This window comes from Hylobates moloch, unplaced genomic scaffold (genome assembly GCF_009828535.3).
Source record: "Hylobates moloch isolate HMO894 unplaced genomic scaffold, HMol_V3 SCAFFOLD_4, whole genome shotgun sequence".
Taxonomy (NCBI): Eukaryota; Metazoa; Chordata; class Mammalia; order Primates; family Hylobatidae; genus Hylobates; species Hylobates moloch.
In genome coordinates, this window is record NW_026652279.1 from 64,533,752 (window position 1) to 64,557,638 (window position 23,887).

The 23,887-nt window shown below is 35.7% G+C and overlaps 1 protein-coding gene across 3 annotated transcripts in view; it reads right to left on the minus strand.

Annotated features, from left to right (window-relative positions):
- EPHA6 (EPH receptor A6) overlaps nt 1–23,887 on the minus strand; it is a 960,796-nt gene that overhangs the window by 779,246 nt on the left and 157,663 nt on the right. For all 3 annotated transcript variants that reach the window (XM_032150357.2, XM_032150356.2, XM_058437624.1), the window contains one exon: nt 11,160–11,823. In XM_032150357.2, coding sequence (XP_032006248.1) covers nt 11,160–11,823 — 664 coding nt within the window. The remainder of the gene's footprint in view (nt 1–11,159; nt 11,824–23,887) is intronic.

Below are 23,887 nucleotides of genomic sequence, written 5' to 3' on the forward strand. Positions count from 1 at the left end.
AACAGAAATCAGACAGCAAAATAAGAAATTTCCAGAAAGTCAGCCTACTACAATTCCAAAGTACGTGATAGACCCAAATGCTTAGAAATGTAGGCAACACACTAAATAATCAGATTAATTTGATCCAAATCAATTAGAATGCGACCTTAAAATATATCTGGAATAAAATAACCATAAAAGAGGAAGAGAATTATGTAACAAAGTAGACAGAAATGAAACAAAAAGTAAGAAAGAAAAAGTTAACAACTAAAACTAGTGAAGATAAAGATATCTCAACAGATGAGGTAAACTCTTAACTAGGCATAGTCACAGTGAAAATTCTAAACCTGGAAATTACTGCTGAGATTTAAATATTCAAAAGATTATTTCAAAGACAGGATAAATTGAAAGTTTCCAACAAACATATTTAATAAAAATTCTAGAAATACAGAATAAAAGAAAGCAATCTTTCTCTCTCTTTCTCTTTCTCTGTCTCTCTCTTTCTCAGGTTAGAAACACAGAATGAAAAGTAGGAAAAAAATACATCCACACCCAGACACATCAGATATAACTAAAAACCAAAAATATAGAACCTATACATAATCCCCCAAGAAATGACAATTAAATTGTCGGCAGATCATTAGCAACAATCGATTCTCATAGATGGGGAAATAACATTTTCAGAATGTTGAAGAAAAATCATCATCTTGTATTCTACATCTAAATAAACAATCATTGAAGAGAGAGAGGAAAAATAAAGCTACTCTTAAATATCTATTAAATAAAAATCTTAATTGCTCATAGAACTTTATCAAAAGAACTACCAAAAGACATACTTTTGAACCCAAAAGAAAGGAGATAATGATAGACAAAATGAAAGGTACAAAAACTGTTACTATAAATTGATGTATCCAACTATTGCACATATATACATATTAATTTCACTTGTTTAAAAGGTAGAACTAAAATTCTAGGCAGAATTCACATGAAAAGGAGCCATTTCAGTGGGTGACATGGGTAACATGGTAAGTCACGTCTGGAAAGAGTAAAGATAGTGAATAAATTTATGCTCCCATAGAAATGTATGTAAATTTATTTACATAAATTTGACTTTTTAAATTAAGGACAGCCCTATAGCCCTATAGGAATATGACTTCAATATAGTCTTCAAGTTAACAGAATAAAATATGGACTAAACTTGGTATTAAATATGTGTAAAATAATTTGCTAAAATTATAATTTCAAGTAGGTTTGCACTTTAACCTATTTCATAAATCATAACAAAGAACAAACTATAATATACAGGCATGTCTTGTTTTACTGAACTTTATTGCACTTTGCAGATATTGCATTTTCTAAACATAGAAGGTCTGTGGCAACCTTGCATCAAGCAAGGCTATTGGTGCCATTTTTCCAAAAGTGTGTGCTCATTTTATGTCTCCATATCACATTTTGGTAATTTTGGTAATTCCAGCAATTCAAACTTTTACATCCTTATTACATGTTATGTAGATCCTATATCATAGGTCACCATAACAGATATTATCAATGATTTTTTATGTTACTTTTGTATGATTGGTGATTCTCAATGTCCCTACCCTATTTTGGGGGTGTACCATAAACCATACTCACATAAGCCAGAAAACTTAATAAATAAATATGGTGTGTTCCAGCTGCTCCACTCACTGGCCATTCTCCCTTCTCTCTCTGTCTCCTTGGGTCTCTGAGACACAGCAATATTGAAATTAAGCCAATAACCCTACAATGACATCTAAATGGTCAAGTGAAAAGAAGACATACACTTCTCTTACTTAAAATCAAAAGCTACAAATGATTAAACTTAGTGAGGAAGGCCTTGAAAGCCGAGATAGGTGAAAACTAAGCTTCTTGCACCAGAGTTAGCCAAGTTGTGATTGCAAATAACAAGTTATTCAAGGAATAAAATGTGCTACTCCAGTGAACACATGAATACCAAAGCAAAGCAGCCTTATTGTTGATAAGGAGTTTTAGTGATCTGGACAGAAGGTCAAAGCAGCCATAACACCTTAAGCCACAGCCTAATCCAGAATAAGACCCTAACTCTCTTTAATTCCATGAAGGCTGAGTGAGGGGAGGAAGCTGCAAAATAAAAATTGGAAGCCAACAGCAGTTGGTTCACAAGGTTTAAGGACAAAAGCCATCTCTATAAGATAATAATGCAAGGTAAAGCAGCAAGTGCTGACGATGTCTAGAAGCTGCAGTAAGTTATCCAGAAGACCTAGCTAAAATCATTGATGAAGGTGGCCACATTTAGGGTTTCAATGTAGATGTAACAATCCTATAGTGGAAGAAGATGCCATCTACTACTTTTGTAACTAGAAAGGAGAAGTCATTGCCTGGCATCAAAGCTTCAAAGGACAGGCTGAATCTCTTGTTAGGACCTAATGCAGCTTGTGAGTTTAAGTGGAAGTCAATGCCCATTTACATTCTGAAAATCCTAAACCCAGTAAGAATTATGATAAATCTACTCTGCCCATGCTCTATAAATGGAACAACAAAGGTTGATGACAGTACATCTGTTCACAGCATGGTTTATGGAGAATTTTAAGCCTGCTGTTGAGACCTACTGCTCAGAAAATAAGATTGCTTTCAAAATAGTATTGATCACTGATGATGCACCTGGTCACCCAAAAGCTCTGATGGAGATACACAGGAAGAGTAATGTTGTTTTCATATCTGCTAGCACAACATCCATTCTGCAGTCCATCAATCACAGAGAAATGTCAACTTTCAAGTCTTATGACTTAAGAAATATATTTTCTAAGGCTATAGCTGCCATAGTGATTCCTCCAGTGGATCCAGGCAAAGTAAACTGAAAATACTTTACCAAGAACTCAACACTCTAGATACCATTAAGAACATCTGCAATTCATAGGAGGAGGTAAAAAAAATCAACGATCACAGGAGTTTTGAAGAAATTAACACCTACCCTCAAGGATGACGTTGAGGGGTTCAAGACTTCAATGCAGAAAATAACTGCAGATTTTGTGGATATAGCAAGAGAAAAAGCAGAAGTAGAGACAAGATATGAATGAATTGCTGCAATGTCATGATAAAACTTGAAAACATCAGGAGTTGCCCTTCATGGATGAGCAAAGAAAGTGGTTTCTTGAGACAGAATCTAATTCCAGTAAAGACACTGCGAATATTGCTGAAATGACAGTAAAATGTTTACAATATTATTTCAACTTAGTTGATAAAGCAGCAGCAGGGTTTGAGAGGACTGACTCCAATTTTGAAAGTTCTACTCTGGGTAAAATGATATTAAGCACCTAGCATGCTTTCATGAAAGAGTCAGCTGATGTGACTAACTTCATTGTTGCATTATCTTAAGAAATTGCCACAGGTACCAAAACCTTCAGCAACTGCCACCCTAATCTGTCAGCAACCATCAATATCAAGGCAAGATTCTCCACCAGCAAAATGATTATGAGTTGCTGAAGGCTCAGATGATCGTTAGCAATTTTTTAGCAATAAGGTGTTTTTAAATTAAGCATGTACATTGTTTTTAGATACAATGCTATTGTAAACCTAATAGACAATAATACAGTGTAAATATAACTTTTATATTCACTGGGAAATCAAAATATTCATGTGACTTGCATTACTGTGATATTTGCTTTATTGCTGTGGTCTGGAACTGAACCTGAAATATGTCCGAGGTATGCCTGTAATTATTCAACATTATCCTTTCTTGCTTGGAAATAATACCTTCTATTTTTAGACTTCTCAAGCTTCTTGATTTCATATTCTTCTCAAGATAGATGAAAGTCTGGAATTGCTTCATGAAAAAGCTGCTTTGTTTGGAATTGAAGGTTATAATATAAGAGTTTACATTTAGTGTGTGAGAACCTTTAGAAAGTGAAAATACTACCTGGGCCAATAAATCTGCCCTTTTTTTCTGATCCCAATCTTACCTTTCAGCTTTTCATCATATCCTCAAACTCCCTTATTTAATGCCAGCAAATCCTGGTATCTCAAATTTCTTTATGCTCTCTGCTTGCACAGTCATCTCTGATAACATGATTAGACAGAAGATCATAAACACACAGCATAAATGTTTCTGAACTGCAGCAGAGGATTGTGCCATGAAGCCTTAATAACAACACTCTTCAAGAGATCAAATCAATACGATGTCACTAAAGGCCCCGTATATCCCATTCACCTCTGTGAACAATAATGCAATGGTCTGAGAATTGCCACCACCATGCTTTCTTTCTGAATTTGCACTACTAGAAAAAAAGTTTCTAGTAATGCACTACTAGAAAAAAGTTTTAAAGCATATTTCTAGGCAGAATAAAGGTTTTTAATTATGCCTAGTGTTTCACAATTTTAATTTTCATAGACAAATAGTATTTTGTTAAGTTATATTGAGTGATACAGGCTTAAAGAAGGCATTATTGCTATATATATATATATATATATATATATATATATATATATTCTCAGCAGGTCTAAAATTTTAAACACAAACTAATATCTCTAAGTACAAGTACCACTACCTTAATGAGATTTATTCTAAATTAATGTTTAAGAGGAGCTTATTAGGGATTCATGCCACTTCAGAACTCGTGTAATTAAACAAAAATTGCATTCAATTTTGCATGTTGTTTTCAATTATTTCTTCCATAGTGCTAAAATAGTCCTAGACATATAAACTGAAAGACCATTTGATGTAAATTAGCATAATACTTTGTAAATCAATGTTATTTTTAAATTCAAAACCTTAGAAAAGTCTGACATTAAGTAGAATAAATTAAAACAATGTTAAATCTGTAACATCAACATGCCCAATATGACAGTCTTAATTATGAATCTATGAAATAAAATTAAAATAGTATGAAATATCAGCTGAGATTTGAAAGAAGACTAAAATATTGCTTACTATGTATAATAAAGCAACCCAAATTATTTGTGTTTGCTTTTAAATTTTAGCAAACATGCTTAATATAATCTTTCTATCTATTTAAGCCTGGTTCATACAGCAAGAGTAAAAGTCTACTGCTCTCTTTTGTGCTTCTAGAATTTGGATATAGGTATGCCTTAACAATATTATGCAAAAAGGAATCACAAATTCAAACATTCAGTAGTACAACTTTTAGGATAAATATCTAACAAGTTATTTAAATGCAATTTAAATATACATTTAAATATACATCATTCATTAGATATGGAGTATGACTAGATACAGATTTATTCTATTTTAAATCAGCTTATTGTGTCTTAGTTGCATAGCTGACCAAGAGGTCTCAAATTCATTCAAGCAAATTACGAAAATCCCTAAAGCCTCACTGTAATTTTTCCTGTTTATCATCTCTAAAAGCAAAGTTCCAGATGAATCCATATCTATATATATTTTCATCATCCTCAGCAGCATGAATTTCAAAAGTGATGCTTAAATCCTGCTCCAACAGTGTCCACATTAGACTCCTGAAGAGAAATAGAAGGCAGAGCAGGCCTAATTAATAATGAGAAACTTAGGGATCCTGTGCTTTGGGTCTGGCAGGCAGGAAACATTAAAGCATCAAAGTGAGGGCATGGATGTCTGGAATGAGGAAATGAAAGAGTGAGAAAGAATAGGGGGTCAGGAGCAGTGGCTCATGCCTGTAATTCCAGCAGTTTGAGAGGCCGAGGCAGGCAGATCAGGAGGTCAGGAGATTGAGACTATCCTGTCCAACAAATCTCAGTTACTCCAGAGGCTGAAGCTTCAGAATCGCTTGAACCCAGGAGGCGGAAGTTGCAGTGAGGCAAGATCACGCCACTGTACTCTAGCCTGGTGACAGAGAGAGACTCTGTCTCATAAAACAAAACAAAACAAAACAAAACAAAACAAACAAAAAAAAAAGAATGGGGGATAGGTGGAAGGGAAACACACAAAGGCCAGATTGAGATATATCTGGGCTGTGTTCTCAATCTAACATTAGTTACTACTGTGTGGCCCCAGGAAATTAAATTCTGTTCTCAGTAATTTAGTGTCCTGATTCATAAAATGATGGATAAAACTATTTTCTAAGGCCTTCCAGATCTAAAATACTACAACTCTCCCTCAAGAAAATTTACCTATTTCACAGAAATGAGAAGAAACAGAGCATTCCACAGGAGCACCAACAGGCTGCACTTTTAACTACTCAGTGCTTTGTGATCATTCACATTGTGTGATTTTTAAGTACACTTCTTTTATCTGACAGCACTAGTGAAACAGATACACAAATAATTAGCACAAATTGTAGCACAGAGGAGAGTGATAATAACTTTGTGAAGACCCAGAGGCATGACATTTGTGTTAGGTCTTGAAGAATAAATACAATTTCATCACAGAAAAAGAAGAAAAGGGTACAAAAGCAGCTAGGTAAAATATGAAAAAAGGTAAAAGATACAAAAACACAAGGATTGTTCAAAAGTTATAAAAAACAGAATAGTGGACAGAATTTGCTGAGGTTACAAAAGAACAGGACAAGGTCAAAATGTACAATTCCTTGAATGCTAAGGTGAGTAACCCCTTAGAATCCATATATCAGAAAGAAAAATAAAACTAGAATAATTTCCTGAAATAAAACGTACTAAAATTGTTACCAGGATTTACACAGTATACAACATTACCTCAAACACAACAGATGAGGCATTATACATGAGTGAAGCCATCTTAAACACGCAGTTCTGTTAAACCTCCAAATAACTGCAGTTGCATGAATGACCTCAGATAAGACAGGAAAAGAATGACCCAGTGAACTTCATCCAGATTTCCAGATTGCAGAAACTGCAAGCAAATAATTGGGTGTTGCCATAACAAAAAGTTAAAACTTGTGATATTCGCTTTGGGATTGAACAGATGGTAAAGGCTGAAGAATAGCATGGAGATTGTGAGTAGAGGCTGGAAGATCAGTAGAGAAATTGTAAATGGGGATACTAAAAGGTCAACACATGTTATGTACTGAGCGTTTGGCAATAATCCTGCCTGTGATAGCTTGGAAGAGAGAAAAACCTCTTCATAACATTGTTGATCAAATTAAAGAGGTTTCCAGACAGCTGTTGAAACTAGCAACTAGCACGTGGGCAATTCTTATAAACAGAGTGAATGACTAAGAGTGCAGCGGCAAGATACTAGTAAGAAAGCCAAAAGACACAGGGAACCAATCACAGGGAGCAGAACTGGGCTCTAATCAGAAAACATTCTCTGCCCCTGCAGTCAGGAACCTTGAAAACACCAGTTGCACTTCACAAGCACAATGGACCAGTGACTGTTGTGTTCCCTGCCTTTTGGAATGGGAGAAAATTTTCCAATTATCCTGCCCCTGTTCCATGTGTGTTGTGTGTGTAGGGAACGATAACTTATTTTTAGGTTCTTAGTTCTGCAGATCAACAGGGATTTAGCAATGAAACTTCATTTGAATCTGGAACTGATTTCAACATGCTATTTTGGACTTCAACATGATGTCCTAATGAGATAAACTTTTGGGAGGGTGTGGAATTTTGTGCATGACGAAGGGACATTAATCAGGAGAATCCAGAGAGAAGACTGTAAAATAATATATTGTCATGGTGGCAGTCCCCTATAAATAAACTTTCAGGTATTCACTCTTGTGCTACCTCCTCGGATACTCATTTTACAGATGGTTATGTGAATAAACTCCCTCTTAAGCCAGCAACTACGCTCCAGGAAAGCTTGGGATGGATACTAAATGATGAGAGGCCACACAGAGAAAGGCCCTGGAAGATGAGGGGCTATATTGGACATTCCAACTCAAGTCAAGCTCCCAGTGGAATTCAGCTACATGAGTGATGGCCGTTTATTGTACATTAAGCAGAACTACCTAGCTGAGCCCTGAAAAATAATAAATCATTGTGGTTTTAAGCTAATACATTTTGGGCTGTTTTGTCTCATAGCAATGGATAACAGAAACATATGCCTTACTTATGTTTATCTCTACCACTGAAGAAAGTGATTAAGAAATAGTAAATGCTCAAAAATATCAATAGTTTGGGGCTGGAAGCAGTGGCTCACCCCTGCAATCACAGCACTTTGGGAGGCTAAGGCAGGAGGATTGCTTCAACCTAGGAGTTCAACGTTGGAATGAGCTATGGTCGCACCATTGCACTCCAGCCTGGGTGACAGAATAAGGCCCTGTCTCTAAAAAAAAATCAATAGTGTACATTAATTAATTTTTTTACACAGAATAGACGAAAAGAAAAATAGTGATATACTCATTTTTTCTTTTCCTATTTTATATGTGGTCACTTTTCTATTTGTACTATAGTTTTTTCATATAAGTTTGAATTAGTTTGACCTTTTGATTATATGTAATTCAGAGATTTTTTGTGAGAAAAGTTATGAATAGATGGCAATAAAAGCAATGATAAAATTCTCATCAGAGGAAAGAAAGGGGCAACATGCAACATCAAGAACACACATAAAAGTAAGTACTCTAAAATGAACACTGGTGGTAGTGCACTATATATATCTTTAAAATAATGTAGTCTCCACATCCACTCTGACATTTCTTTTGTTTATAGATAGCAATTCATTATATTTAATTAGAATCAGGCATGTTTGCTTGTTGTTAATAGTTTTACATGTATTTCATCTTTAGGTGATTATAACCACTACTTTATAAATTTAAAAAAACACTTGATTTTGAGGTTTGTAAGTCATAGGTATAGAATTCAAACTTAATTCTTCCAATTTCTGCCACCCACTACAAGGTGATGAACAATTGTTCTGTACTGACTCCCTCATGTTTCTGCAATCAGATAAAGGATAATAAAGATAACAAGCCATAAAAACACACAAGTAGAAGCTCTAGATAAACAGATGCTGCTTATCATTTGTCCAAAACTATCTTTGCCAATCATAGAAGAAATTTTCAGGCATATAAATAAGAATAAAATTTCACAGCAAGCATATTAAGTAAAAAAATATCTAGACATTACAGTTGGTTACTTTAATTCTGTGGTAAATGCCATAAAGAAATACAAATATTTAGTAATAGCAAATCACATAAATTCTTAGATTAAATAATTCTTCAAATATTTAAAAAACTGTATTATTTTTACCAAGTAATGGCTTTCTACCTAATTTAAAATATGGTAAAACTGATGTGATTATTACACATATTACATGTCTGTACCAAAAAAACTACATGGTTACTCTGTGTAATACATTTTATCCTTAGATCTTATTGTCTTCTCCACTTAACTGGATAATTATTCATATGTATAAATTTTTCTTTAGTGCACTGATATGGTTTGTCTGTGTCCCCACCCAAATCTCATCTTGAAATTCTGGAGGAGGGGCCTGGTGGGAAGTGATTGAATCATGGGGGTGGACTTCCTTTTTGCTGTTCTCATGATAGTGAGTTCTCATGAGATCTGGTTGTTTGAAAGTGTGTGGCACTTCCCCCTTTCTCTCTCTCTCTCCTCTGCCGCCAGGATAAGGCATACATGCTTCCCCTTCGCCTTCTGCCATGATGGTAAGTTTCCTGAGGTGTTCCAGTAGTGCTTCCTGTTAAGCCTGTGGAACTGTGAGCCATTTAAAACTCTTTCCTTCATAAATTACCCAGTCTCAGGAAGTTCTTATAGCAGTATGAGAACAAACTAATACATGCACTTTACAATGTAAAATATCTTTAGATCCTAACTCCAGAATAATTTATGGTTTAATTTTTCTCCATTATAAATCCTTGTTATAAGTGAATAAAAATTTTGATAAACTATATTGATAACCTATATTACTAAACCTGAATGAAACATACTTTAATGATTAAAAGCACAGGAAAGCTGACTCATGCTTTGTAAAATATATACTATGGACTTCTCATGCAAATATTAATATTCTCTAGTTACAAAACATAATCATCACTGGCAGCTTGAGTGAACTTCTCAAGAGTCAAGAACCCAAGTGTTTTATAAACAGATAAAACCTTTAAAACTTCACGTATATTATCCATGACCCTTATATGCATACAGATATGTTTTTCTTATTTATTCTCATCCTTTTTAATGAATGTGAATATAACATCAACAAAGAAATCAATAAACTCAAGCTGGTGCTATAGAAAACACCCTCTTAAGAAGTTATCATTGAGAGGGAAATATCTCCAGTATATTACTATTTACCATGAAATAATTTTTTTCTATATTTGTGTTTTGATTATGAGTCCTAAATCTAAATATAATCAAATGTATGCTCTTTATTGGGGGGTATATAAAATTTTTGAATGTATATACTTATTAGGTAAATAAGCCTTCATAAAATGAATTACATAAAAAGTGAAAAATGTTTCGTCATGAAAATTATAGGTATTTCATTGTTATAACAATGTGAAAGGTAAAGTTCTAAACTTAACTAGCATTTTGTGATGTTAATATTTCCTGACAATTAGATGTCACACAAATACTACTATTAAAATGAAAAGCTAATGTGTTATATGGTGAAAAATTCTATGTAATAATAGCAAAAGATTAATTAAGCTCTGATCAGGTCAATATTCAACCACCAAACATCATACATAACACCCATATAAACTAGCTTATACATTTTTGAAATAAAATATACATGAATCCCTCATGTATTTAAATATAATTATATTTAAGTACAATTCAAGTATTATAATTCAATAAGATAGAAATAATTATTGCTAACTGTCTTTCAATGTCGTATTTCTATAAACTGTAAAAATGTGAACAGCAGGGAAATCACTATTTTGAATCTCATTGCTTTTTGTTGCTGTTGTTGATGCTGTTTTCCTTTATAAAAATTAGGCAGATACAGCAATTCACATTAACTACTTTACTGAAAGCATTTTGGCACACTCTCATACACCTTTCCCAGGAGAAAAATGACAGCAATTTTCTTATAGTTAATATGAATCAATTGCTTTCACAATTAATTATCAAGTATACTACTCAAAAATGTATTATTTGAAATAAATGTATAACATTTACTTTTAATAAATCATCATTTTGAAAATATCAGTGTTTGAGATGATGGATATATTAACTACTTTGATCTGATTAGTATACATTATATGTATCAAAACATTACTACACACCCATGAATATGTACAATTACTATTTGTTAATTTAAAAAATAAAACTTTTTTAAATCATTTAAATGCAAGATAAATTATTTAAATGTTTCTTACCATGGCAAGAACCCTCAATTTCTTCATATCCTGTACTGCAGATGCACCTTCCAAGAGGAACCAGCCAATCTCCATCAGCTCCACAATACAGTTTAGGAGTGTCACGCTCTTCAGCACTCTTCACACAAGAACCCCGTACTTCAACCAAAGAGGAGGAATCAACCCTTGGAATGGTATCAGGAAACATGGCCAAGTTACGAACAGTGAAGGGGCACTTCTTGTAGAAAACACGGACTGAAACCAGGGCAATGCACGCCCCAATGTCTTGAAAAGCCAGATAAAATCCTTTCCTTTCTATAGGCCCCACCTCACGAATTTCAGTGTTGAGTTTGAGGATGCGATCACCCAAATCCATCTGGGTAAAACTTTCATCAGCAGCAATTGTGTCGATCTTTGTATACTGGTTTGGCTTGAATTTAATTCCGTGGGACTCATCTGATTCCATATAAAACAGATTAAATGTTTCTTTGCAAGTCCCCAAGACCCATGGGATGCTGTTACAATCCCTTAGTGTGAATTTCATTTCCACATAAATTTTCTGAGCTGCATCACGGGAGATCCAGTTTGTACGAAGCCAGTTGTTTTGGTTTGGTTCCATTACATTACATACCTGGTATGTGTGAATGGGCCTATTATGTTCATCCATTTCAGTGATGGCATCCCACTGCAAAAAGGGAAAAAAGTAATTAAGTGATTTTAAACCACAGTGATTAAACAGAAATGATTACTTACAATTTTTTTGTTTTACCAAAATAAAAATGAATTAAAAGGATACAAATGAAGCTATTCAAAGCATCAATGGAACAGCATTTTAACCATGAGCCTTTAGTTAAAAGTACAGGTTCTAGAATCAGCTGTCCTGTCTTGCCTTCCTACACATTAATTGCATGACAACTTTATTTAATCTCTAGTTTCCTCAACAGTAAAGGAGCTGATAATAGTACCTGCTTCACAGGGTTGTTGTAAGGTGTAAATTAGATAAATACATGTACAGCACTTCGGATAGTTCCTGGCATACTATAAGAACATTAAATAGCATCCATTATCTTATCAGAACAACTAAATATATAAAAAATGCACTTTGGGTTTCCCATCTTTCCGCATATCCAATTTGCCACAAATTGTGGTGTGTTTTCTTTGCCAATATTCAATTAAATATTTATATGACTACTTCAATAGAAAACAGACATGGATAAGGCCTTAGGTTTATTCGATAAATATTTATCAGGCATTCCCATACCCTGGGCACTGGAAATACAGCAGTTAATAAGCTGAACAAAAACTCTCTGCTTTTATAAAGCTTACTTTAGAGGGAAGAGAGACAAAAAGTAGAAATGAGTAAAACTAAATAATATGGTAGAAAGTACAATGGGGAGAAACGGGGCAAGGAGATTAAGAAGAGGGTTATAATTTTAAGTGGGTGGCTAGAAAAGGCCTTACTGAGGTAGTGACATTTAAGCATTGCCTTAGAGATGAGATAGTGAAGCTTGCAAAGAGGAAGCAGTATATACAAATAACCTGAGGCAAGACTGTACAGGTATATTTGAGGAACAGCATAAGTGGGCACTGAAAGCACATTAGGTAATAAGAACAGAGGGTCAGACAGCAGCCAAACCAAAAGTCTTTATTAAGCATTTTAAGCCCTTTGGCTTTTACTCTGAGCTAGATCACTGGATTATTTTCACTTCTGTATGTTTATGTACAAGCAGTTTGCCACTTGATTGCATAGAAAGACTTTGTCCATTTTTAAGGGATTTAATAAAAATATTTGGGCACCCTGAAAGCAGTTTATATTATCAATATTTATTCATTTAATATTGCATACTTCTATACTGTAAATTTAGATTATAACTCCATTTTATTTGTATAGTTATAATTGATCATTTTCAATACAAGAAAAACATTCAGGTAACCTTATAGCATTTTTGGGAAAACATGCTAGGCATCATAGTTTATCATTTCTATTAGAGTATACTGAAAATGACAAATGGTTTGCTATAGTGAATAAGGGTTCTATTGGTTGATAACATACTTCAGTTATTTATAATAAGATTATTTAACAATTCTGTTTGCAGTTTCTTATTTTAACTGGCTATAGAGAGTGACTAAATCAAGGCTGGTTGAATTTCATTAGTATAGTTTCTAACAGAATGCCTATTTTCCTCAGTATATAGGACTATTACGACACAAAGTACTTTTAATTATCTACTGTAAATTTCCAGAATAATTTATATTATCCATCATGCAAACTTAAACACAATCTTTATCCAAAAAATATTTTCTGCAAATTTCTTGCTTGAAATCCAGAGGGCATTTTCCAGAGAAAACAATGAGTTCCTTTGAACTGTATATTTAATTTTACAAAATACAAACATTTTTTATCAGGGGTGATTCAAAAATCTCATGGGAATATACATGAAATTTCCCATCTAAATGCCTTTCATCCTAATGTATAATGGGTCTTATGTTACTCGGAGGACACTTAAAGGCAAACCAGCACTATCACAGCTCATTGGAACCACAATATAATCATTCTAAATGTAATTGTGAACCAAGATAATAGTAAAAAATATGATATAATTTTAAACTGTCAAAATCAATGTCTAAAAATCTAGGTATTTTACTCATAGGAAAGCATCTAAAGTACTCATCCAATGATTATTTTTATTTTGAATACATTTATAATTAGAATTGATTTCACTTCTCAGGGAATGCATATACATTATTATTAATGTCTATACTACATCCTTTACTCTCCCATGTAGGAGTAAAGAATTATATTCCGGGGGGTGTTTCCAAGATGGACGAATAGGAACAGCTCCAGTCTACAGCTCCCAGCGTGAGTGACACAGAAGACGGGTGATTGCTGCATTTCCAACTGAGGTACCAGGTTCATCTCACTGGGGCTCATCAGACAGTAGGGGCAGGACAGTGGGTGCAGCCCACCGAGTGTGAGCCAAAGCAGGGTGAAGCACTGCCTCACCCGGGAAGCACAAGGGGTCAGGGAATTCCCTTTCATAGCCAAGCAAAGCTGTGACAGATGGCATCTGGAAAATCGGGTCACTCCCACCCTAATACTGCGCTTTTCCAACGGTTTAAGCAAATGGCACACCAGGAGATTATATCCCGCGCCTGGCTTGGAGGGTCCCACGCCCACGGAGCCTCGCTCATTGCTAGCACAGCAGTCTGAGATTGAACTGCAAGGCGGCAGCAAGGCTGGGGGAGGGACGCCCACCAATGCTGAGGCTTGAGTAGGTAAACAAAGCAGCTGGGAAGCTGGAACTCAGTGGAGCACACCCCAGCTCAAGGAGGCCTGCCTGCCTCTGTAGACTCCATCCCTGGGGGCAGGGCATAGCCAAACAAAAGACAGCAGAAACCTCTGCAGACTTAAATGTCCCTGTCTGACAGTGTTGAAGAGAGTAGTGGTTCTCCCAGCATGGAGTCTGAGATCTGAGAATGGACAGACTGCCTCCTCAAGTGGGTCCCTGACCCCCGAGTAGCCTAACTGGGAGGCACCCCCAGTAGAGGCAGACTGACACCTCACATGGCCAGGTACCCCTCTGAGAGGAAGCTTCCAGAGGAACAATCAGGCAGCAACATTTGCTGTTCAGGAACATTTGCTGTTCTGCAGCCTCCACTGCTGATACCCAGGCAAACAGGGTCTGGAGTGGACCTTCAGCAAACTGCAACAGACCTGCAGCTGAGGGTCCTGACTGTTAGAAGAAAAACTAACAAACAGAAAGGACATCCACACCAAAACCCCATCTATACGTCACCATCATCAAAGACCAAAGGTAGATAAAACCACAAAGATGGGGAAAAAAACAGAAGAGAAAAGCTGAAAATTCTAAAAATCAGAGCACCTCTCCCCCTCCAAAGGAACACAGCTCCTCGCCAGCAACGGAATAAAGCTGGACGGAGAATGACGTTGATGAGTTGAGAGAAGAAGGCTTCAAACAACCAAACTTCCCCGAGCTAAAGAAGGAAGTTAGAACCCATCGCAAAGAAGCTAAAAACTTTGAAAAAAGATTAAATGAATGGCTAACTAGAATAACCAGTGCAGAGAAGTCCTTAAATGACCCGATGGAGCTGAAAACCATGGCACGAGAACTACGTGGTGAATGCACAAGCTTCAGCAGCCGATTCGATCAACTGGAAGAAAAGGTATCAGTGATTGAAGAGCAAATGAATGAAAAGAAGCGAGAAGAGAAGTTTAGAGAAAAAAGAGTAAAAAGAAACAAACAAAGCCTCCAAGAAATATGGGACTGTGTGAAACAACCAAATCTACATCTGACTGGTGTACCTGAAAGTGATGGGGAGAATAAAACCAAGTTGGAAAAGACACTTCAGGATATTATCCAGGAGAACTTCCTCAACCTAGCAAGGCAGGCCAACATTCAAATTCAGGAAATACAGAGAATGCCACAAAGATACTCCTCGAGAAGAGCAACTCCAAGACACATAACTGTCAGATTCACCAAAGTTGAAATGGAGGAAAAAATGTTAAGGGTGGCCAGAGAGAAAGGTCGGGTTACCCACAAAGGGAAACCCATCAGACTAACAGCTGATCTCTCGACAGAAACTCTACAAGCCAGAAGAGAGTGGGGGCCAACATTCAACATTCTTAAAGAAAAGAATTTTCAACCCAGAATTTCATATCCAGCCAAACTAAGCTTCATAAGTGAAGGAGAAATAAAATCCTTTACAGACAAACAAATGTTGAGAGATTTTGTCACCAGCAGGCCTGCCCTACAAGAGCTCCTGAAGGAAGCACTAAACATAGAAAGGAACAACCGGTACCAGCCACTGCAAAAACATGACAAATTATAAAGACCACTGAGGCTAGGAAGGAACTGCATCAACTAACGAGCAAAATAACCAGTTAACATCATAATGACAGGATCAAATTCACACATAACAATATTAACCTTAAATGTAAATGGGCTAAATGCTCCAGTTAAAAGACACAGACTGGCAAACTGGATAAAGAGTCAAGACCCATCAGTGTGCTGTATTCAGGAGACCCATCACATGTGCAGAGACACACATAGGCTCAAAATAAAGGGATGGAGGAAGATCTACCAAGCAAATGGAAAACAAAAAAAGGCAGGGGTTGAAATCCTAGTCTCTGATAAAACAGACTTTAAACCAATAAGATCAAAAGAGACAAAGAAGGCCATTAGATAATGGTAAAGGGATAATTCAACAAGAAGAGCTAACTATCTTAAATATATATGCGCCCAACACAGGAGCACACAGATTCATAAAGCAATTCCTTAGAGATCTACAAAGATACTTAGACTCCCACACAATAATAATGGGAGACTTAAACACCCCACTGTCAACATTAGACAGATCGAGACAGAAAGTTAACAAGGATATCCAGGAATTGAACTCAGATCTGCACCAAACAGACCTAACAGACATCTACAGAACTCTCCACCTCAAATCAACAGAATATACATTCTTCTCAGCACCACATCGCACTTATTCCAAAATTGACCACATAGTTGGAAGTAAGGCACTCCTCAGCAAATGTAAAAGAACAGAAATTATAACAAACTGTCTCTCAGACCACAGTGCAATCAAACTGGAACTCAGGATTAAGAAACTCACTCAAAACCACTCAACTATATGGAAACTGAACAACCTGCTCCTGAATGACTACTGGGTACATAACGAAATGAAGGCAGAAATAAAGATGTTCTTTGAAACCAACGAGAACAAAGACACAACATACCAGAATCTCTGGGACACATTCAAAGCAGTGTGTAGAGGGAAATTTATAGCACTAAATGCCCACAAGAGAAAGCAGGAAATATCTAAAATTGACACCCTAACATCACAATTAAAAGAACTAGAGAAGCAAGAGCAAACACATTCAAAAGCTAGCAGAAGGCAAGAAATAAGATTAGAGAAGAACTGAAGGAGATAGAGACACAAAAAACCCTTCAAAAAATCAGTGAGTCCAGTGGCTGGTTTTTTGAAACGACCAACAAAATTGATAGACCACTAGCAAGACTAATAAAGAAGAAAAGAGAGAAGAATCAAACAGATGCAATAAAAAATGATAAAGTGGATATCACCACTGATCCCACAGAAATACAAACTACCCTTAGAGAATACTATAAACACCTCGATGCAAATAAACTAGAAAATCTAGAAGAAATGGATAAATTCCTGGACACATACACCCTCCCAAGACTAAACCAGGAAGAAGTTGAATCTCTGAGTAGACCAATAACAAGCTCTGAAATTGAGGCAATAATTAATAGCCTAGCAACCAAAAAAAGTCCAGGAACAGATGGATTCACAGCAGAATTCTATCAGAGGTACAAGGAGGAGCTGGTACCATTCCTTCTGAAACTATTCCAATCGATAGAAAAAGAGGGAGTCCTTCCTAACTTATTTTATGAGGCCAGCATCATCTTGATACCAAAGCCTGGCAGAGACACAACAAAAAAAGAGAATTTTAGACCAATATCCCTGATGAACATCGATGCAAAAATCCTCAATAAAATCCTGGCAAAACAAATCCAGCAGCACATCAAAAAGCTTATCCACCATGATCAAGTGGGCTTCATCCCTGGGATGCAAGGCTGGTTCAGCATACACAAATCAACAAATGAAATCCAGCACATAAACAGAAACAAAGACAAAAACCACATGATTGTCTCAACAGATGCAGAAAAGGCCTTTGACAAAATTCAACAACCCTTCATGCTAAAAACTCTCAATAAATTCGGTATTGATGGGACGTATCTCAAAATAATAAGAGCTATTTATGACAAACCCACAGCCAATATACTGAATGGGCAAAACTGGAAGCAATCCCTTTGAAAACTGGCACAAGACAGGGATGCCCTCTCTCACCACTCCTATTCAACATAGTGTTGGAAGTTCTGGCCAGGGCAATCAGGTAGGAGAAAGAAATAAACGGTATTCAATTAGGAAAGGAGGAAGTCAAATTGTCCCTGTTTGCAGATGATATGATTGTACATTTAGAAAACCCCATCGTCTCAGTCCAAAATCTCCTTAAGCTGTTAAGCAACTTCAGCAAAGTCTCAGGATACAAAATCAATGTGCAAAAATCACAAGCATTCTTATACACCAGTAACAGAAAAACAGACAGCCAAATCATGAGTGAACTCCCATTCACAATTGCTTCAAAGAGAATAAAATACCTAGGAATCCAACTTACAAGGCATGTGAAGAATCTCTTCAAAGAGAACTACAAACCACTGCTCAATGAAATAAGAGGATACAAACCAATGGAAGAACACTCCATGTTCATGGGCAGGAAGAATCAATATCGTGAAAATGGCCATACTGCCCAAGGTAATTTACAGATTCAATGCCATCCCCATCAAGCTACCAATGACTTTCTTCACAGAATTGGAAAAAACTAATTTAAAGTTCATATGGAACCAAAAAAGAGCCCGCATTGCCAAGACAATCCTAAGCCAAAAGAACAAAGCTGGAGGCATCATGATACCTGACTTCAAACTATACTACAGTAACCAAAACAGCATGGTACTGTTACCAAAACAGAGATACAGACCAATGGAACAGAACAGAGCCCTCAGAAATAATACCACACATCTACAACTATCTGATCTTTGACAAGCCTGACATAAAAAAGAAATGCAGAAAGGATTCCCTATTTAATAACTTGTGCTGAGAAAACTGGCTATCCATATGTAGAAAGCTGAAACTGGATTCCTTCCTTATGCCTTATACAAAAATTAATTCAAGATGGATTAAAGACTTAAATGTTTGACCTAAAGCCATAAAAACCCTAGAAGAAAACCTAAGTAATACCATTCAGGACAAAGGCATGGACAAGGACTTCATGTCTAAAACACCAAAAGCAATGGCAACAAAAGCCAAACTTGACACATGGGATCTAATTAAACTAAAGAGCTTCTGCACAGCAAAAGAAACTACCATCAGAGTGAACAGGCAACCTACAAAATGGGAGAAAATTTTCACAACCTACTCATCTGACAAAGGGCTAATATCCAGAATCTACAAAGAACTCAAACAAATTTACAAGAAAAAAGCAAACAACTCCATCAAAAAGTGAGTGAAGCATATGAACAGACACTTTTCAAAAGAAGATATTTATGCAGACAAAAAACACATGAAAAAGTGCTCATCATCACTGGCCATCAGAGAAATGCAAATCAAAACCACAATGAGATACCATCTCATACCAGTTAGAATGGCCATCATTAAAATGTCAGGAAACAGCAGGTGCTGGAGAGGATGTGGAGAAATAGGAACACTTTTACACTGTTGGTGGGACTGTAAACTAGTTCAACCATGTGGAAGACAGTGTGGCAATCCCTCAGGGATCTAGAACTAGAAATACCATTTAACCCAGTCATCTCATTACTGGGTATATACCCAAAGGATTATAAATCATGCTGCTATAAAGGCACATGCACATTTATGTTTATTGTGGCACTATTCACAATAGCAAGGACTTGGAACCAACCCAAATGTCCATCAATGATAGACTGGATTAAGAAAATGTGGCACATATACACCATGGAATACTATGCAGCCATAAAAAAGGATGAGTTCATGTCCTTTGTAGAGACATGGATGAAGCTGGAAACCATCATTCTCAGCAAACTATTGCAAGGACAAAAAACCAAACACCGCATGTTCTCACTCATAGGTGGGAACCGAACAGTGATAACACTTGGACACAGGAAGGGGAACATCACACACTGGGGCCTCTGGTGGGGTGGGGGGAGGGGAGAGGGAAAGCATTAGGAGATATACCTAATGTAAATGACGAGATAATGGGTGCAGCACACCAACATGGCACATATATACATATGTAACAAACCTGCACGTTGTGCACATGTACCCTAGAACTTTAAGTATAAAAAAAAGAATTATATTCCCTGTAAATTCTGTTTTAGTTAGTATTTTCATCATTTCATATTAATAAAAAGCATTAACCGTGTTCAACAAAAAATTAACTCTCTGAAAATATGAGATTAACTCAAATATGAAGAAGTGTTTGAAAATATCATTTATGAAATTATAACATTTCCTTATTTACAAATACATTCGGTTGTGGAGATGTTCAGAATGAGAGAAGGGTCTGAAGTGAAAAAATATATGTATTCTCTAATCAGAATCGATATAAACCAAGAAATATGGAAGTACCAAAATATACACAGATAATCAGAAATGTGATTCTTCTCAAATACAGTGCATAAGGATACATAACAAAATGATGCATTTTTTTTTTACACTGAGTTTGTGATGTTTGATGAAAAATAGTGTTTCTTCTTTTACTTAAAATAAAAAAAATTAGAATTAGACTTAGGTACCAAAACACTCTAAACAGACATAATTGGTAAATTTCATCTTATTGAAGAATATAGAAAGTAATATATATTAGACATAAAAATTTGGATCTGATTCCCTAAAACAAGAATATAGATTCAAGATTGATATAGATCTAAAAGCCTATGAAATTTGCCATAAAATATAACATTAGTAGATATAGAAATTATATCACATTTCAGGCATACTTTTCCTTTTGGAAATACTGCATTTATACATAAAGATGAACCCTGAACACAGGTTTAAGCTATGCAGGTCCACTTACAACGAATTTTCTTCAGCCTCTGCCACCTCTGAGACAGCAAGACCAACCCTTCCATTTTACCCTTCTCTTTAGCCTACTCAACATAAAGACAACAAGTATGAAGTCCACTTCAGGATCGTCCACTTCCATTTAATGAATAGTCAATATATTTTCTCTTCCTTATGATTTTCTTTTTTTTTTTTTTTTTTTTTCTGAGATAGGGTCTCACTCTGTTACCCAGGTTGGAGCAAAGTGGCGCAATTTTTGGTCACTGCAACCTCCACATCCCAGGCTCAAGAAATCCTTCCACCTCAGCTTCCAAAGTAGCTGGGACTACAGGCATGCACCACCATGCCCAGCTAATTTTTTGTATTTTTGGTAGAGATGGGATTTTGCCATGTTGCCCAGGCTGGTCTCAAACTCCTGAGCTCAGGTGATACACCTGCCTTGGCCTCTCAAATTTCTGGGATTACAGGCATGAGGCAGCATGCACAGCTATGATTAATAACATTTTCTTTTCTCTAGCTTATTTATTGTAAGAATACAGTATGTGTAACATATAATATAGAAACTATGTGTTAATCAACTGTTTATGTTATCAACAAGGCTTCTGATCAACAGTAGGCTATTAGTAGTTAACTTTTCTGGAGAGTCAAATGTTATATATGATTTTAAATAACACAGAGGTCAATCTCCATGCTGTTCATGGGGTCAATTTTAACCTTTTAGTTATAATTTCAAGTATTAAATTAAATAGGGTCTCTAAAAAGTAGGGGTCCCAAGGCAAGAATATGAGTATGGCAGCTCACATACCACATGCCTTAATACTTTTAAATGATAAATATTTTGTTACTTGTATAGAATACAAGTATAATTTTGTTACACTAATATATTGCATATTGGTGAAGTCAGGGCTTTAGTGTACTCATCACCAGAATAATGTACATTGCACCATTAAGTAATTTCTCATTATCCACCCCGCTTTTACCCTTTCACCTTTCCAAGTCTCCATTGTCTATCATTCCACAGTGTACATCTATGTATACACATTATTTAGCTTCCACTTATAAATGAGAACATGCAGTATTTGTCTTTCTGTGTCTCAGTTGTTTAAATTAAGATAATAGCCTGCAGTTCCATTCTTTAAATTAGACCAAACTTTAAATATACAGTGTTAGTCTACTTTGTAAAGATACTTTCATAACAACCTGACAATCCAGATTCATATTTAAAATATTTGGACTCCTAAGACCCTAGGCAGTATGCAGTGGCCTATAGAGAGCGAGCTCTTAACCTCAGTTAATCCCACTTCTTTGCCCTTACCTGACTGTAGCTCTATCTCACACCCTGAGAGACTTCACATATGCACATATACGAGCATCTCATATACAAGCTGTGTCTTTTCCCTGTTTCAAAAAGCTGCCACCTTTAGTCCTCCAGTCAACTTAGGCTGAGCACACCAGTGTCACAGTACATCCTTTGGAGGATGAATCCCAGCAAGAATCTGTGAAGCTCCTAAAAGTAGACTTGAGGCCATTTGAGCAAGAAAGTCTAGGGTCTTGAATACCTGTGCTATGGTATAGAAAGAAACCATAAGATCTAAGTGGTATATCTTCTTATCCCTCAAGGTCATATCTTCATGAAGAGGAATGTAGGCAGAGGAGAGAACAGGCAAGACCATCTAAAGCTCTAGCATGGAGTAGAGGCTTCCCTTCCTGGGTCTAAAGATGATCATAATTCTTTTTAAAATCCAATTTGGACTGTAAGATTACTGGAATTATTCTTTAATAGCAAAGAGAGTTAGAAACCTATGTTTTACTTCATTATTAGGTAGTTAGTGTAAACATTTACTTTAAAAGCCTTTTTTAACTTCATAAAGTACTTTGTCAACTCTACACATCATGTGTTAATAAGCATTAATTAAAATGTTAATTGTTAATGTTGTTAATTGTTAATTAACAACATTTTAGTGCAGGTTTAAGTGTAACAATCTAATAGTTTATATAGCAAAATATAGTAAGTGTTCAAAGGACAGCAACACTCATGAACTGGAGTTGTTTGGAAGGCTCAGACAAGAAGCATGCACTGGACTTGAACAATAAAGAATTATAAAATTCAATAAGCCAGAGGGAGGAAAGTGAATAGAAATTAATTTATAAAACTAAGCTATATGCATACACTTTTAGACAACTTTAGTTCTGTCCCACTTAAAGTTCCTACCCCTATTTAAAACAAACATATAATTTATTATCCAACTGTGAAATACTTAGACATGCATAAACCTGGTAAATGTATAAATTACAGGATAAAGTATATTATCAAACCTGTCATTAATTTTGCTATTAATTTTGCACTTCTCTCAGTTGCTAGCTTTTACATAATAGGTAATGAATACAAAACATTACAACTCCTCGATCACATGTATGCTTAAGAAAAATTTTATGTAGAACTTACAATAAGATACTAATATATAATGTAGAAAAGAGTTAAATAAATCAAATTAAATCATACATGTTTCTGCAGGGAAGAAAATCTTGCAAATAATTTGTTTTCATGACCTATATGAGTAGAACAAGGAACTTCTGTCTATGGTCATTTTGTGAGCTCTTTTTTGGATCAAGGAGTGGACAGATGGATGACAAAGAGATGGATGGAAAAGTTTTGTAACTAAGTGTCCTGCTCAATAAGAAGTTTTGGTTAAGCAAGAATCATTTGTACTCCAAGGAATTCTTTCTTTCATGTACTACAAGGTTACCTTGGATGTAATGATCCTTAAGGCCACTATTTATATACTGAATTTATATACATCAAAACTTTTTCACAAATGTTAACTCATTTGGTCTTCATTGGTCCAATAAAGTAAGAGAGGTATTTTTATTTTCATAATAACAGTAAGGAATCCAATACCCAAGAATAAAATTAATTACCCAGTGTTTCATGGACTAGAATTAGAACTAGGTCTTCTAACTTTATTTTATGTATTCTATGACATTAAGACCTCTTAAAAAGCTTGCTGGGAGGAGATGGTATGGGTGGAGAAACTGCACTTCTCATTGCTAGCCAATTATTAGATATAGCAAAGGGCTGGGCCTGGAGCTTCATAAGCAAGCCCGCC